General features: G+C 42.8%; 1 protein-coding gene across 1 annotated transcript in view; it reads left to right on the top strand.

Annotated features, from left to right (window-relative positions):
* LOC126989183 (sodium-coupled monocarboxylate transporter 1-like) overlaps positions 1-9,549 on the top strand; it is a 45,325-nt gene extending 35,776 nt beyond the window's left edge. The window contains exons 6-7 of the mRNA XM_050847731.1: positions 3,499-3,599; positions 8,981-9,549. Coding sequence (XP_050703688.1) covers positions 3,499-3,599; positions 8,981-9,183 — 304 coding nt within the window. The 3' untranslated portion in view covers positions 9,184-9,549. The remainder of the gene's footprint in view (positions 1-3,498; positions 3,600-8,980) is intronic.
* Positions 9,550-15,593: the final 6,044 nt, after the last annotated feature.

Below are 15,593 nucleotides of genomic sequence, written 5' to 3'. Positions count from 1 at the left end.
TCAAACTATCGCCCAATTAGCTTAACATCGGTTATAGGCAAGATGCTGGAGTCCATAATAGCCAGGAACATTTGGGAGCATCTAGAGAAACATAGCTTAATTCACGACTCGCAGCATGGGTTCACTAAAGGTAGGTCATGCCTCCCCAATCTCTTGTCCTTCTACAATAAAGTATTTGAGGCGGTAGACAGAGATGAAACTTATGATGTAATCTATCATGATTTTAGTAAAGCGTTTGACAAAGTTCCTCACCAACGACTGTTGCTTAAATTACAGGCTTACGGAGTAGAGGATAAAGTTTTGAACTGGGTCAAGGCGTGGCTTAGCAATAGGAAGCAAAGAGTGCAAATCAATGGTAAAAGATCTGACTGGGTATGTGTTACGAGTGGGGTCCCACAAGGTTCGGTATTAGGTCCACTTTTGTTTATTATTTATATCAATGACTTAGATACAGGAATTAGTAGTGATGTCAGTAAGTTTGCAGATGGTACCAAGATCGGTAGAGTAATTGAGTCGGATCAGGACGCTAGTATTCTCCAGGGTGAACTAAACAGATTGTATGACTGGGCGGATAAATGGCAGATGGAGTTCAATGTAGGGAAGTGCAGTATTCTGAGTGTAGGTAGGAACAACCCCTCACATAACTATTGCTTAAATGACACTCTCATAAGCAGGTCTGGGTGCGAGAGGGATTTAGGGGTCTTAGTGAGCTCTGATCTCCGTCCAAGGGCACAATGCGCTCCAGCTAGAAATCGAGCAAATATGGTACTGGGATTTATTTCAAGGAGCGTAAGCAACAGAAGCGCCGAAGTCTTCCTCAAACTATATTTAGCATTAGTTAGACATCATCTTGACTATGCGGTTCAGTTCTGGTCACCTTACTATAGAATGAATATCAAAATGTTAGAATCGATGCAGAGGAGGATGACTAAGATGATTCAGGGGTTGAGAAACTTATCATACGAGGAAAGACTCAAACAGTTAAACTTGCATTCTCTAGAAAGGCGAAGGGTGCGTGGAGACATGATCGAGGTTTATAAATGGATGAAGGGCTTTAATAAGGGAGACATTCATAAGGTTTTGTTGGTAAGAGAACCGGGTAGGACACGAAGTAATGGGTTTAAACTGGATAAATTCAGATTCAACAGGGACATAGGCAAAGATTGGTTTACAAACAGGGTGGTGGATGAGTGGAATAGGCTTAGCAGTCATGTGGTGAGTGCCAATACAATTGTCACATTCAAAAATAGATTAGATAAACTCATGGACAGCGATATTAAGTGGGGTTAGATACACGGGAGATACACGGGAGCTTAGGTTCAGAGGAGCTGCCTCATACAGGCCTACCGGCCTCTTGCAGACTCCTATGTTCTTATGTTCTTATGTTCGTATTACTGCTTCCAGGAGCGAGACCCCTCTGTATGTGCCTAGCGCATCGCAGAGGTGATTGTCTCTGGAATGGAGGCACACATTCCACGTACTTTCTCTACACCTCATGCTAAAAAGCCTTGGTTTAATCACGCTTGTTCTCGTTTATCAAAGACAGAGTTGCAGCTCACAAAAGGTACCAGAGCCTTCGGAGTCCTGCTAACAATGATCTTTGTATTTCTTCCCGAAATCGTGCCAAATCTATTCTTCGACTCAACAAAACGTCTTTCATCAATAGAAAATGTCAAGACCTTGCTCTCTGTAATTCTTCCAGAGACTTCTGGCACGTAGCTAAAAATATCTCCAACTGCACTTCTTCATCTTTCCCTTTTCTCCTTAATTAATTAACCCTGACGGGAGCACCGCTGTCTCATCTATCCCAAAGGCTGAACTCCTCTCACAAACTTTCTGTAAGAAGTCCACTCTGGACGATTATGGTCATATTCTTCCTATACATCACCCCTCTGACTCATTTATGCCTGTTATTAAGATTCATAAGAACGATGTTTTTTTTATGCCCCCTCTGGCCTCAGCTTTCAGAAGGCTTATTGACCTGATGGAGTGCCTCCTATTGTCCTAAACATCCGTGCCTCCTTGCTGGCACCCTGCCTGGTCAAACTCTTTCGTCTCTGCCTATCAACATCTATCTTTCGTTCCTGCTGGAAGTACGCCTTCATAATTATAGCCTCTGTCTAAGCAGGGTGAGCGCTCCAATCCCTCAAACTATCGCCCTATATCTTTATTTTCCTGTCTATATAAAGCTTTTGAATCAATCCTTAACCGTAAGATGCAAGAGCAAATTTCTACTTCTGACCATTCTATATGATCGCAAGTATGGGTTCCGCAGGGGGCGTTCTACTGGCAATCTTCTTGCTCTCTTAACTGACTCTTTGTCATTCTTTCATAGCCGTTTCGGTGAACCTTTCGCAGTTGCGGTACACATATTGAAAGCACAAGTCTTTGCTTTCTAAACTGCCCTCTTACCTTCTTTCGGTTCCTTTATCTCCAGCTTCCTTTCCGGCTGTTCTATCTCCGCTGTGGTAGACGGTCACTGTTCTTCCCCTAAACCTATCTACAGTGGTGTTCCACATGGCTCTGTTCTATAACCCACTTTCTTCCTGTTATTCATCAATGATCTTCATTCCATAATAAACTGTCCTATCCATTCATACGCTGACGATCCACTCTACATTATTCAACTTCTTTCAACAGAAGACCCTCTCAACAGGAATTACAAGACTCCAGACCGGAGGCTGCAGAACGCTTAACCTCAGACCTTGCTATCATTTCCGATTGGGATGAAAGGAACCTTGTGTCCTTCGATGCCTCAAAAACCCAATTCCTCCACCTATCAACTCAACACTGTCTTCTAAACACCTATCCCCTATTCTTCGAGAACACTCAGCTGTCACTTTCTTCAACACTAAATATCCTCGGTCTATCCTTACCTCAAAATCTAGATAAACTGGAAACTTCACATCTCCTCTCGGCGTTAAGGTTTATCGTTTTGAATGAATCTAGAATCTGGGTTAATATTTCGGCTGCTGGAGAACTTTTGGTTGTTCTAAGCCATTCGGCGGTGACTATAAAATGGGTAACTTGTTTGAATGAGCAAGCGGTGCGAGACCCTGCAACCTTCTGGTCACCGCGCCCGCACGCTGATCACTCATTCTCCGCCTTCTTAATTTTATTATCAAATATTTCACCCGAACAAAACCATAGTCTAGGACCTGCCTAGACTATGGTTTTGTTTTATGATATATATATATATATATATATATATATATATATATATATATATATATATATATATATATATATATATATATATATATATATATATATATATATATATATATATATATATATATATATATATGTTACGTAGGTAGAGGAGTGTGCTTTCTTGTAATATTATATGCATGTATTACATGCTTAGTGTTCCAGAGAGGTAATGAATTTCATGACCTCTTTGTATATTGAAGCTAGCACATATCATTTGTTTAACTCTTTTTATGCTGCTGTAAATGATTCCTTGTGTTTTGTGGCTTTGTTTTCATCTGTTAACAGGGAAGAGGAAAAGTCCATGTACGACGTCTCCTATTGCTTCTTTGGTATAGGTGGCATCGTCATTACTGTCATTGTCAGTAGCATCGTTTCCATATGCACCGGTAAGTTTTCCATGTGTGTGTGTGTGTGTGTGTGTGTGTGTGTGTGTGTGTGTGTGTGTGTGTGTGTGTGTGTGTGTGTGTGTGTGTGTGTGTGTGTAATAATGATAATAATAATAACAATAAAAATATTAATAATAATAATAATAATAATAATAATAATAATAATAATAATAATAATAATAATAATAATAATAATAATAATAACAATAATAATAAACGGTTGATTTAGTTGCGGCAGCCGTCAGGCTTAAAATTTACGTTATAAATACATTTTCACTGAAAATTTACATGTTATAAATACATTTTCACTTCGCTAATGAAACATGTACAAAATGAAGGGGGACGGGAATCAGTAGTCTGATTTGTGCGGGAAGGTTGGGGCGATGGAGCTTGGAGTCGGGAGGAGGGGCGGTGGGGGGAGAACAGTGCGGTGGTGCCGAGAGGGGGGGGGAGGTGCAGTCTCTTCAGATGTCGGTGAGGTCAGGTCAGGCGCTGGGTTCAGGAGACATTTGACGGTGGTGGTGCAGGTGGGCAGTTTATGGGAGGTCACTCAGGTACCAAGACTTAGTTAGGCGCTGCTAAGCTCCTGGGGCGGCGAGACACAGATGGTGGTTTGCTTCCCGGCTGGTTGATGTAACCGTGAGGACACGTGAACAACGTTGATGAAGTTGTCGTACATCTTGCTCCGAACCTGAGTGACGAGGCTGCCGCACTGCCTGCCACCTGAACTGACCTTCCTCTGCTGCTCGGTGACCGAGTTGGTATCCTTAGGAGCTTAAGTGTGTCGGCAGGGACGCGGTGGATGACGAGGCGTTGACGACACACATCTCTCACTACCCTTCCAGCACCACAAACACACTGCACTCACTGTATGTCTATATGTCACAACATTTCCCAAAAAGTTCTTTGGAGTAATGAGTTCCTCGAATAAATGAGAAGAGGCGGGGGAATGAGGAGCGAAGGAAAAGGAAATAGGGTTAACAGGCTGACCAATTAGAGGTAAGGAAGAGGTCTAGTATGTTGGTCCGGTCTTCAAGACGGTTGGGAATACGTGTAGGGTGCTGAACCAAATGCTATAGGTCATTGAGGAGAGCAAAGTTGTAGGCTTGTACACCAGGCTTGTCAGTGAAAGAGGATGAAAGCCAGAGCTGGTGGTGAACATTGAAATCTCCCAAGATGGAGATTTCAGCGGAGGGAGAGTGGGTCAAGATGTGCTCCATTTTAGAGATCAAGTAGTCAAAGAATTTTACATTCTTAGTAGAGTTAGGTGAAAGATAAACAGCACAGATGTATTTAGTAATAGAATGACAATGAAGTCTTAGCCAAATGGTGGAAAATTCTGAAGAGTCAAGGCCGTGGGCACGAGAGCAAGTGATGTCGTGGCGCACGAAGGCGCAACATCCAGCTTTGGATTGAAATTTAGTATAGAGATAGTAGGAGGGAACAGAATAGAGATTGCTGTCAGTAGCCTCAGAAACCTGTGTTTCGGTGAGGAAGAGGTGAGGTTTAGAAAAGGAGAGATGGTGTTCCACAGAATGAAAATTAGAACCAAGACCGCGAATGTTGCAGACATTAATAAGAAAGAGGTTCGAGGAGTTTTCAAGACACCTCTCAGGTCGGCAGCCAGAAGGGGAGTCCGCCCTAGGTGAATTTGATTGAGTCAATCAATCAATCAATGGGGGCATACGCCGGGGGGCGCGTCGCTTCGCTCACCCTACGACGCCAAGCCCGGGGGTCCATCCGGGCGAGTCCCCATGCAGGACCCCTTCCCATCTCGAGTACCTCCCGGCAGGATCTATCGACTTGCTCAATCCACGAACTCCGCGGGCGTCCCCTTGTCCTCTTCCACTCAGGACTGTCTTTTACAGAGACAACCCGATGAGCAGGATCAGCTTCCGGAAAACGTGACACGTGCCCGTATAGCCGGAGATGGCGTTGAAGGACTATGCAGGTAATACATGTCGAATGAGTCTCACGGAGTAGTCGTCGGTTTGACACAGTCATTCCAGCGATATCCCATGATTCTTCGTAGACACTTATTACCAAAAGCATCAATCCGCCTCTCCAAGCCCCCATTTAGTGTCTACATCTCACAACCATAGAGTAAGACAGGGAGCACAAGGGACTTGAAGATCTGGATCTTTGTCCTTTTGCACAGGTATCGACAACGCCATATACACAAAGTCCATAACACCGTGGGCCAGACCAATCCGCCGTCAGACTCCTTGGCCAGACTCACCGTTGGTATGAACTACGCTACCAAAATATATGAAACTTTCTGAGATCTCAACGTCCTCGCCACACGCATGAACAAACTGTACTGTTTCATCCGGCAAGCTTCCAAACACCTGTATTTTGGTTTTGGCCCAAGAGACCTGAAGTCCCAAGGGCTTTGCCTCCTCGTGCAGTGCCTCGAGAGCCATCACCAAAACCTCTAGCGACTCCGCAAGGATTACTTCATCATCAGCAAAACCAAGGTCAGTGACCCTGGATTTGCCAATGGATGCTCCGCAATGACTCTTGTCCACGACTCTGCCCAGTACCCAGTCCATTCACGAGAAAGAAGCTGGACAACCCCCCCAAAACACACACACACACACACACACACACACACACACACACACACACACACACACACACTTCACAGCACTCTGTCCCAGAATACAGACCGGTCAGGAAACCAATAGTCCTCGCGGGAATCCCACGGAGTCCCAGAAGTCCCAGAGTGCCTCACGATGCTCTGAATCAAACGCCTTCTTGAGATCGACATAGGCTGCAAGCATCCCCTGTCGAAACTCACGTCGGCGTTCCACCCGTACGCGAAGCGCTAGGATACGGTCATTTGTTGACTTTCCAGGCGTGAACCTAGACTGTTCAGGTCTCTGCAGCTTCAGCAGTTGGCTGCGAATTCGCATCAGCAATAGGTGGGCAAGCACCTTGCCTGGCACACTGAGCAGTGTAATACCACGGTAGTTGTTGCATAGCTGTTGGTCCCCTTTCCTTTTCCAGATAGGGACGACCATCTCCCCCTTCCAGTCAGGAGGAGTGGTACCGGACTGCCATACGGCAGTCAAGACTGCATGCATCACTCGGAACATGGCCTCACTTCCAGCTTTGAGCAGATTGAGCAGATGTTACAGGCGCCAGGTGCCTTCCCCCACCCCTCAACTCGGCCACAGCCTCCCTGACCTCACTCAGAGAGGGTGGGCTTTCGTCAATGGGTGGATCAGCATCCACCACCTGCAACCCAGCAACTGGAAGCTGCCCACGTGGAGGGTCCGCCATGTACAGCTGCTCAAAGTATTCAGCCCAACGAGTCCTCTGCCCATCCATGTCAGACACGAGACAGCCGTCAGCTGTTTGGATAGCGCTCACCTGAGAGGAAGACTTGGAACGGAGCTTCTTCAGGGCTCAGTAGGCAGGTCAAAGATCATTCGCAGTTAAATGTCCCTCGACTTGTTCGGCGAGACCCTGACATACCTCTCCTTGTCTCTCCTCAGGAGAGGTAGGGTAGGCGGTGGCCGAACTGGTAGCGTACTGGGTCCACATTCACCGCGTGATGGATGACGCGGGTTCAAATCCCCACGCTACCACTCGGATTTTTCAGTCACCGCCGAGTGGCTTAAAACTACCCACATGCTGTCCTGAAGACCACCCATCAACCCGGACTCTAGAGGAAGCCGTCCAAGCGAATCAAGAACGAGTTCCGGGGAGCAGCATGAGCCAATGCAAAATGGCGCCACTATAAACACTCGCCTGCGCCAGAACAGGCTGGGGCGACCATCAGGCCCCACCTGGAAGAAGCCTTGGGCCGACCATCAGGCCCCACCGGGAAGATGCCTACCGGCGCAATAGGCAGCAACGTAAAAAAAAAAAAAAAAAAAAAAAAAGGAGAGCTCTACTCCAATGTGACAGAACCCTGTATTGGTCCCGATTCGCAGCAAGTCTGACAGCGCGACTCTCCTCAATATTCTCCAGCGTCTCCACCGAGGCAAAGCCACTCCTAGATCTCGGGCGCTATCCAATGCACTCCTTGGCAGCTTGCAGAGTCTCACGTTTGAAGGTATCCCACAGTTCTACAGGGTCCTTCAGGGTGCTGAGCACATCAAACCGATTTGAGACTGTCACCGCATACTCTTCAGCACATGCCTGGTCCTTTAGCCTCTCGAGATGGAACACAGTAGTGTTGCGTCTCGAGATTCTTCTTGACCCGACATGAAGCTTGAGTGTTGCAACAACAAGCCTGTGGTCAGTTGCAAAGAACTCAGCACTCCGGTAAACCCTGCAGTTCTGAAGGATCATCCAACGACTACTAACGAGAATGTGGTCGATCTCCTAAGCTATCCCTCCGGCATCGCTATACCAAGTCCAGCGGTGCAGCTCTGGTGTCTGGTACCAGAAACCCGCAAATCTCAACCTTCTGGATTTTGCAAAATTCGGGAGGTAAGAGCTGTTTATGGGGACCAACACAAATCTCGTAGCCAACCCTGTCAGTGCCAGTAGTAGCATTGAAGTCGCCCAGGACGATGAGTGTGTCCCGGGTCTAATACGGAGTCGAGTTTGGCGTAGAACATCTTCTCTTCAGTTTCACGCATCTCAGTAAGAGCGTACACTGCATCAATAGACATGAATCCCAGTGTGTGCTTCAGCCTCACTCGCATTATTAGCTCATCAACCGGAGCAACCTTAACCACAAACGGCAGCAGTTGGCTGGAGATGCCCATAGCTACCCCCTTGACATGGAAGCCATTGCGCATGCCGGACCAGAAGAAGGTGTACCCCCTCTCACTGATCTCGCCACTGCCAGGCCTCCTTGTCTCAGAGAGTGCCTCTATGTCCACCCTCAGCCTTCTGAGCTCATTTGATTGATTGAGTGTTTATTTTTAGTACGTATAAGTATGTCTTTGCTCTCTCTGCCATACTGATACCTTTTAGAATATAGTCTTCAGAGAGGGCAACTTTTCTTTTCATGAATTTTAATGTCTCATTACTTTATTAAGGAAGAGTCACCGTAATATGAACTCAGGTAAGGAATGTTTCTTCATATTTGAGTTGGCTGCCACCCTGGTGCTACATTTGTTCAAAGTCGCAACCACTGGTAGAACCAATAAGCAATATTTAGGGGAAATTCATGTTTGAGATGTTCTTAAAAGTAGTCGCATTTTTCAACACGAGTTCAGCGAATCACTGACAAAATATAATAAAGACAATTTCGAGCCCAAGGAGATGGACCTCTGAACATTTACCACCATCTCCATGAAAATATAATTAAATGACCAGCCAGCATTTGATACCGAAAAATCATATACAATGTACTTCAATTAAGTCAATGTTAACCATTACATAAACATTTGTAACTACTTATTACTTCCACTACACAGGTCCGCATCGGCCTCAAGATGTAGACCCTCGGCTGGTGAACCCAACATGTGCAAGACTTTACATCTGGCTGTGGGGAATGTTTTGTTCCTCCAAAAACAAACCTGGCCACACCGACATTCCTTATGAAGAGAGCAGCGTAGCAATGTTGCCCACCAACGCGGTAAAACTGTCCTCTTTGCCAGGAGGAAAGAAACCACGTTGAGACTAATGTTAGGACTGACGATTTAAATGTCTATGTGTTATATACCAATGTCATTATAAGAATAATAATCAGAAAACTTTAACCATTTAAAATCTTTACTGGTTTTCTGAGTACAGATAGGACGTGATTTAGTATCGTTATTAAGTTTAATGACTCAGTCAGTATAAGCGTAAATTGAAACTGGGACTTTTTTAATACTTTGTCTCCCTGCGGAAATGTTCAATATAATTTTGAGGCACAGAATCTCTGTATGATTCAATCAATATGTCCATTGACAAAGAGAACATTGCTTTTGAAAACTACTCGGATTTTTCTAAGATGTAATATCATGAATAAAAAACATTCAGGTGCTACATTCCTAATGAAAGCAGATCTGTCCCACATATGTTTTTGTTAATTCCAACCGTCATATGTATATATATATATATATATATATATATATATATATATATATATATATATATATATATATATATATATATATATATATATATGATATACTCGTGTCTATCACAGCTTCCCTAAAACTAAAACTCTTAAATTATATAGAAGACTTGTATAGAAATGTGCCATACGGGGGGGGGGGGGGTCTACCTGGGTAAGTGGGCACCTCAGTTATTTGTTTATTTTCTCATGTTTATTACAATCATATTAATTTGTTTCACTTTACTTTAGAGCTTGTTTATTGGCAACTCCACAAAAGGAGTACCAAAAATATGGCATCTTATTGATCATTTTAGAACATGTCAGGTTTTCCAGATGTCAAAGCAAAGCATTCTGTAAATTTTAGAAAGTCTCCACACCAAGAAACGTAAGGGTAAGCTACCTATGGAAAAAAATAGCCACACATCTGTAATTTGGGACAGCAATAGCAAATATCCTTAGAAGCATTTTGCTAAACTCTGAAGCTTTTAGATATAAGCATTGCTAGCTGTAGCGCGAAAGTAAAGAGTGGAGATTGGGCAATACCTGTTGTCGTCACTTTCGACTTACAATTTACATATGTTTTGGTTGGCTCATAGTCGGTGGGCTTAATTGATGGGGTAGGATGGTTGACCGCACCGGTTAGCTGCGCAGGCAGGCCCTCAATAGTGGCGCCATTCTTTCTTTGTTCATGCCCCACAGCCGAGAACTGTGTTGCTGGGTCAAGGCGTGGCTTAGCAATAGGAAGCAAAGAGTGCAAATCAATGGTAAAAGATCTGACTGGGGATGTGTTACGAGTGGGGTCCCACAAGGTTCGGTATTAGGTCCACTTTTGTTTATTATTTATATCAATGACTTAGACACAGGAATTAGTAGTGATGTTAGTAAATTTGCAGATGATACCAAGATCGGTAGAGTAATCGAGTCGGATCAGGACGCTAGTATTCTCCAAGGTGAACTCAACAGATTATATGACTGGGCGGATAAATGGCAGATGGAGTTCAATGTAGGGAAGTGCAGTATTCTGAGTGTAGGTAGGAACAACCCCTCACATAACTATTGCTTAAATGACACTCTCATAAGTAGGTCTGGGTGCGAGAGGGATTTAGGGTTCTTAGTGAGCTCTGATCTCCGTCCAAGGGCACAATGCATTCAAGCTAGAAATCGAGCTAATAGGGTACTGGGATTTATTTCAAGGAGCGTAAGCAACAGAAGCCCCGAAGTCTTCCTCAAACTATATTTAGCATTAGTTAGACCTCATCTTGACTATGCGGTTCAGTTCTGGTCACCCTACTATAGAATGGATATCAAAATGTTAGAATCGGTGCAGAGGGGGATGACTACTAAGGATTTCAGAGGCTGTGCGGCCTCGTTTTTTGGGAATAATATCGTAACGAACAATCGTATCGGTACGAGATTTTGCGACAGTGTATTTCACACACTGCCTTAATTTTTAAGGGTATCGCCAACCGCCACAAGTAGAGAATAAAGGCACTTGTCCCTATACCAAGAGGGTAAAGTCATCAGTGTCAGGCAAAGATACGAACACAACTACCAGAGGCTCCGCCCACCTTGTTCCTCTTCCCTCCATCTCCCGCCTCCTCCCTTCTCCCTCAATCTCTTTCTCTCTCACTCTCTCTCTGGAAGATACATACATACTCGAGAATGATTTTTTTTTTTTCAATTAAGGCATGCTTGATGTGATACTGGGACTTTAATTTTGAGCATAGTGATACACATCTGGGCCGTGGACGTAATGACATGTGAGAGTAGGGTGAGGTGGTAAATGATGACTACCATGATTGATGGTAGAACGATTGCTCGCTTGTATTTGTTTCTCTCTCGTTTGTTTTTTGTTGTTTTCCTTTTTGCTACCTTTCTTCGTCACCTGACTTTGACTCGCGGCACCAGTCGTCAAGTGTACCAGAGAGAAGATAAAATGGCCACTAAGATACAGCACTGTCGCCATGGCTGCAGAAATGCGTTTGCCACACTCAGTGATTCACTTTTAGTACTACCTCAAACATTTTATACCTTCGCAATTCTTCCCGTTACCATACTTTCAGCTCTTCCCTGACAATAAAATTAATAGCACCACTATAATTTGGCGATAAGAGCACCATTACTTTTATCAGTAGGTACATGCTATACAATAGCCCTACGAAAACGTACACCATAAACCACCAAACCACTACGCTACCAATAGTTACGGAGGTAATTAGGCTATGTAAGTAACACGTTACCCTACTCTCAACTTTATTTAAAGGATGCCTATCAGTATTAGAAAGAGTATATAACGCCACTACAATTAATGCATGCCTTTCATTCATTATAGTTACGAAGCTACATGAGAGAGAGAGAGAGAGAGAGAGAGAGAGAGAGAGAGAGAGAGAGAGAGAGAGAGAGAGAGAGAGAGAGAGTGGAGGCGGGAGATGGAGGAGGAAGAGGAGGTGGGAGGTGGAGCCTCTGGTAGTTGTGTTCGTATCTTTGCCTGACACTGATGACTTTACCCTCTTGGTATAGGGACAAGTGCCTTTATTCTCTACTTGTGGCGGTTGGCGATACCCTTCAAAATTAAGGCAGTGTGTGAAATACACTGTCGCAAAATCTCGTACCGATACGATTGTTCGTTACGATATTATTCCCAAAAAACGAGTAAGATGATTCAGGGGTTGAGAAACTTGCCATACGAGGAAAGACTCAAACAGTTAAACTTGCATTCTCTAGAAAGGCGAAGGGTGCATGGGGACATGATCGAGGTTTATAAATGGATGAAGGGCTTTAATAAGGGAGACATTCATAAGGTTTTGTTGGTAAGAGAACCGGGTAGGACACGAAGTAACGGGTTTAAACTGGATAAATTCAGATTCAACAGGGACATAGGCAAAAATTGGTTTACTAACAGGGTGGTGGATGAGTGGAATAGGCTTAGCAGGCATGTGGTGAGTGCCAATACAATTGTCACATTCAAAAATAGACTAGATAAATTCATGGACAGCGATATTAGGTGGGGTTAGATACACGGGAGCTTAGGGTCAAAGGAGCTGCCTCGTACAGGCCTACCGGCCTCTTGCAGACTCCTGCGTTCTTATGTTCTTATGTTCTTATGATATTCCTGCTACTGAAACACCGACATTTTTTCTTTGGGAGTGAAATTAAAATTATCAGGAAGTTAACAGGTTTGCCAGATATTCTTTACCGAACTAGTAGAACAACAATGCCAAAGTTTGACACTGACTGAAACCAAAAAAACAATAGAGAGTAAAACCCAACAATCAGGGAGAAAATGTAGTAGCTATACCTACTCAAAAAAAATGCAACTTTGCAGATATAGAGTGGAGATGATTGAGCTTAAACTACCAGTTGAATGAAAGGAAGGGAGAGATGTTTAGTTTTGGATAAAACTATTAACTCATTGAGAAATGAAGGAGACCCAAAATGTCGTATGCTTGAAGAAAATGGTTGTGTATTATCAGTGAATTCTATACTATGGAACGGACACTTGCCCCACCCTTGCCATTAAGCCGCGAATTTTGGAAAATCAACCGCTTTGGTGCGAATCGTCATAACTCCCCCATTTCTGGGGCTACCGTAAGGTTTTTGGTATCAATCGAGGGCAAGATGAAAGGGCTATATTTGTTAATTAGCGACTGGGCTCGAAAACCGACACGAAAGGGTAAAAAATCCAAAAAAAATGGCAAAAAAAAACGTCTCTGAAAAAAAAATATTTTGAGTTCCCAACCTTGAAAGCACTTATTGTTTTTAGAATTCAAAACACTTATTTAACAAATGATTTAGCCCTGCCAATTTGCTTTTCAAAATGGTGCATAACATTTCCCTACTCCCAGTAGTTTCGTCGCTAGAGCTCGAAACGTAAACCTGTCGAGAGCGATTTTGACGAACTCCAAACACTTTGACGTTTTTGTCTAGTGTGGCCTTGCTATTGCATCTAGAAGGCTGTAATGTGGCATGTAGCCCCTCTTGCCAATGTAGTCTGACCAACTCGAAGGATACGTTGATAGCTCAATTCCAAATTCGTCGTCGAGCCGTCACAAAATAGCCTGTTTTTCGGCCCTTTTGCCGCGGTTTGGACACCTAGTTTTTTGCTTATAACTTGTTTTATTTATTTAATGCTTTCCAATTATTTTATTATTATTAATCTGTATTAAAAGAGCTTTCATGTGCCACCAAGCACTCCTTCTTATCTTCAGTAATTTTTGCTCGAGCTCGACCTGACGTCGCGACGAACATTCGCCGAATCTGACTCATTTCACGCGCTCGACGAAAAACCTTCCTGACGCCACACACACACACACACACACACACACACACACACACACATATATATATATATATATATATATATATATATATATATATATATATATATATATATATATATATATATATATATATATATATATATATATATATATGCATAAAAAATCATATATGAACACTTCAATATGTTGACTAACTTGTATTAAACCAATTTTAAGATATCTAAATAAAAAAAAAATATTACATTTTTTTTTATAATCATATCAGGAAGGTTTTTCGTCGCGGCGCGTGAAATGAGTCAGATTCAGTTAATGTTCGTTGCGAATTCTGGTCGAGCTCGAGCGAAAACTACTGAAGCTAGGAAGGCGTGCTTGGTGGCAAATGAAAGCTCTTTTAATAAAGATTATTAATCAGAAAAAAAATGGAAAGCATTAAATAAAAACATAAAAAAAAGAATGTTATAAGCAAAAAATTAGGATGTCCAAATCACGGCAAAAGGGCCGAAAACCAGGCTATTTTGTGACTGCTCGACGACGAACTTGGAATCGAGCTATCAAAATATCCTTCGAGTTGGTCAAACTATATTGCCATGAGGGACTACATGCCAAATTACAGCCATTTAAAGGCAATAGCAAGGCCACACTAGACAAAAATGTCAAAGTGTCTGGAATTCGTGAAAATCGCTCTCGACAGGGTTTACGTTTCGATCTCTAGCGACGAAACTACAGGGAGCAAGGAAATGTTATGCACCATATTGGAAAGCACATTGGCAGGGCTAAATCATTTGTTAAATACGATTTTTTAATTTCTCACAAAATGAGTGGGTTTCTTGCGAATTTATTCGTTTTTTTATCCTTTCAAGTCGGTGTTTGAGCCCGGTCGCTCATTAAAAAATATAGCCATTGTATGTTGCCATCGATTGATACCAAAAACTTTACTGCAGCCCCATAAATAAGGGAGTTATGGCGATTCGCACCAAAGCGGTTGATTTTCCAAAATTCGCGGCTTAATGACAAGGGCGCCGCAAAATCAAAAGAGTAAGCCGCCCATTACTTGAAATAATACTGGTTTTATTCTTAATAAATCTTTCCACACGCCAGTGCATCTGTAGAAAGTCTTCAACCATTTCAGAGGAGTTAAAACAGGTATTAAAATCAGTTTTAAAATATTAGTTTTATTGGCTCAATGCATAGCCAGTCCCCAGATATTTTGAATAAACGCCCAAAGTCAGTCTTAAATGATAAACAAAGAGGAAAAAGTAATGCTGCAGATGAGGAAACCACACATCTCATATCAATGCAGTTTGAGTTGATATTCAATTATCATTTAAACTGTATGATTAACATTTGCCACGTGCTATTACAAATAAATTGTTCACATTAATAATCATCTATCAGGAACATTTTGAATGCTTTATTTATGTTTATAGATTTTTTTCATTGGAACTCAGGACAAGTTAGGTTAGATTTCTTTAAGTTAGGTCAGGTCAGGGTAGGTTAGATTTAATTTGTCAATCAAGTTAAAGTAGCAGCTAACTCTAGTTTTAAGGCTGAACTGCATTTTTTTCTCATTTATGCATATTGTCAGGACAAAACATTTATTTCCGGGGAATTTTGATGTTTGCTTTCGTTTGATTTGCATCGTTAAAAAAAATCACCAATATGAGGAAGGGGGGATGAAAAAAACTAGTAGCTTGCAAAAGATTG

This window comes from Eriocheir sinensis, unplaced genomic scaffold (genome assembly GCF_024679095.1).
Source record: "Eriocheir sinensis breed Jianghai 21 unplaced genomic scaffold, ASM2467909v1 Scaffold109, whole genome shotgun sequence".
Classification (NCBI taxonomy): Eukaryota; Metazoa; Arthropoda; class Malacostraca; order Decapoda; family Varunidae; genus Eriocheir; species Eriocheir sinensis.
Note: the sequence above shows the minus strand (reverse complement) of the source record. Positions and strands in the feature narration are given on the sequence as shown.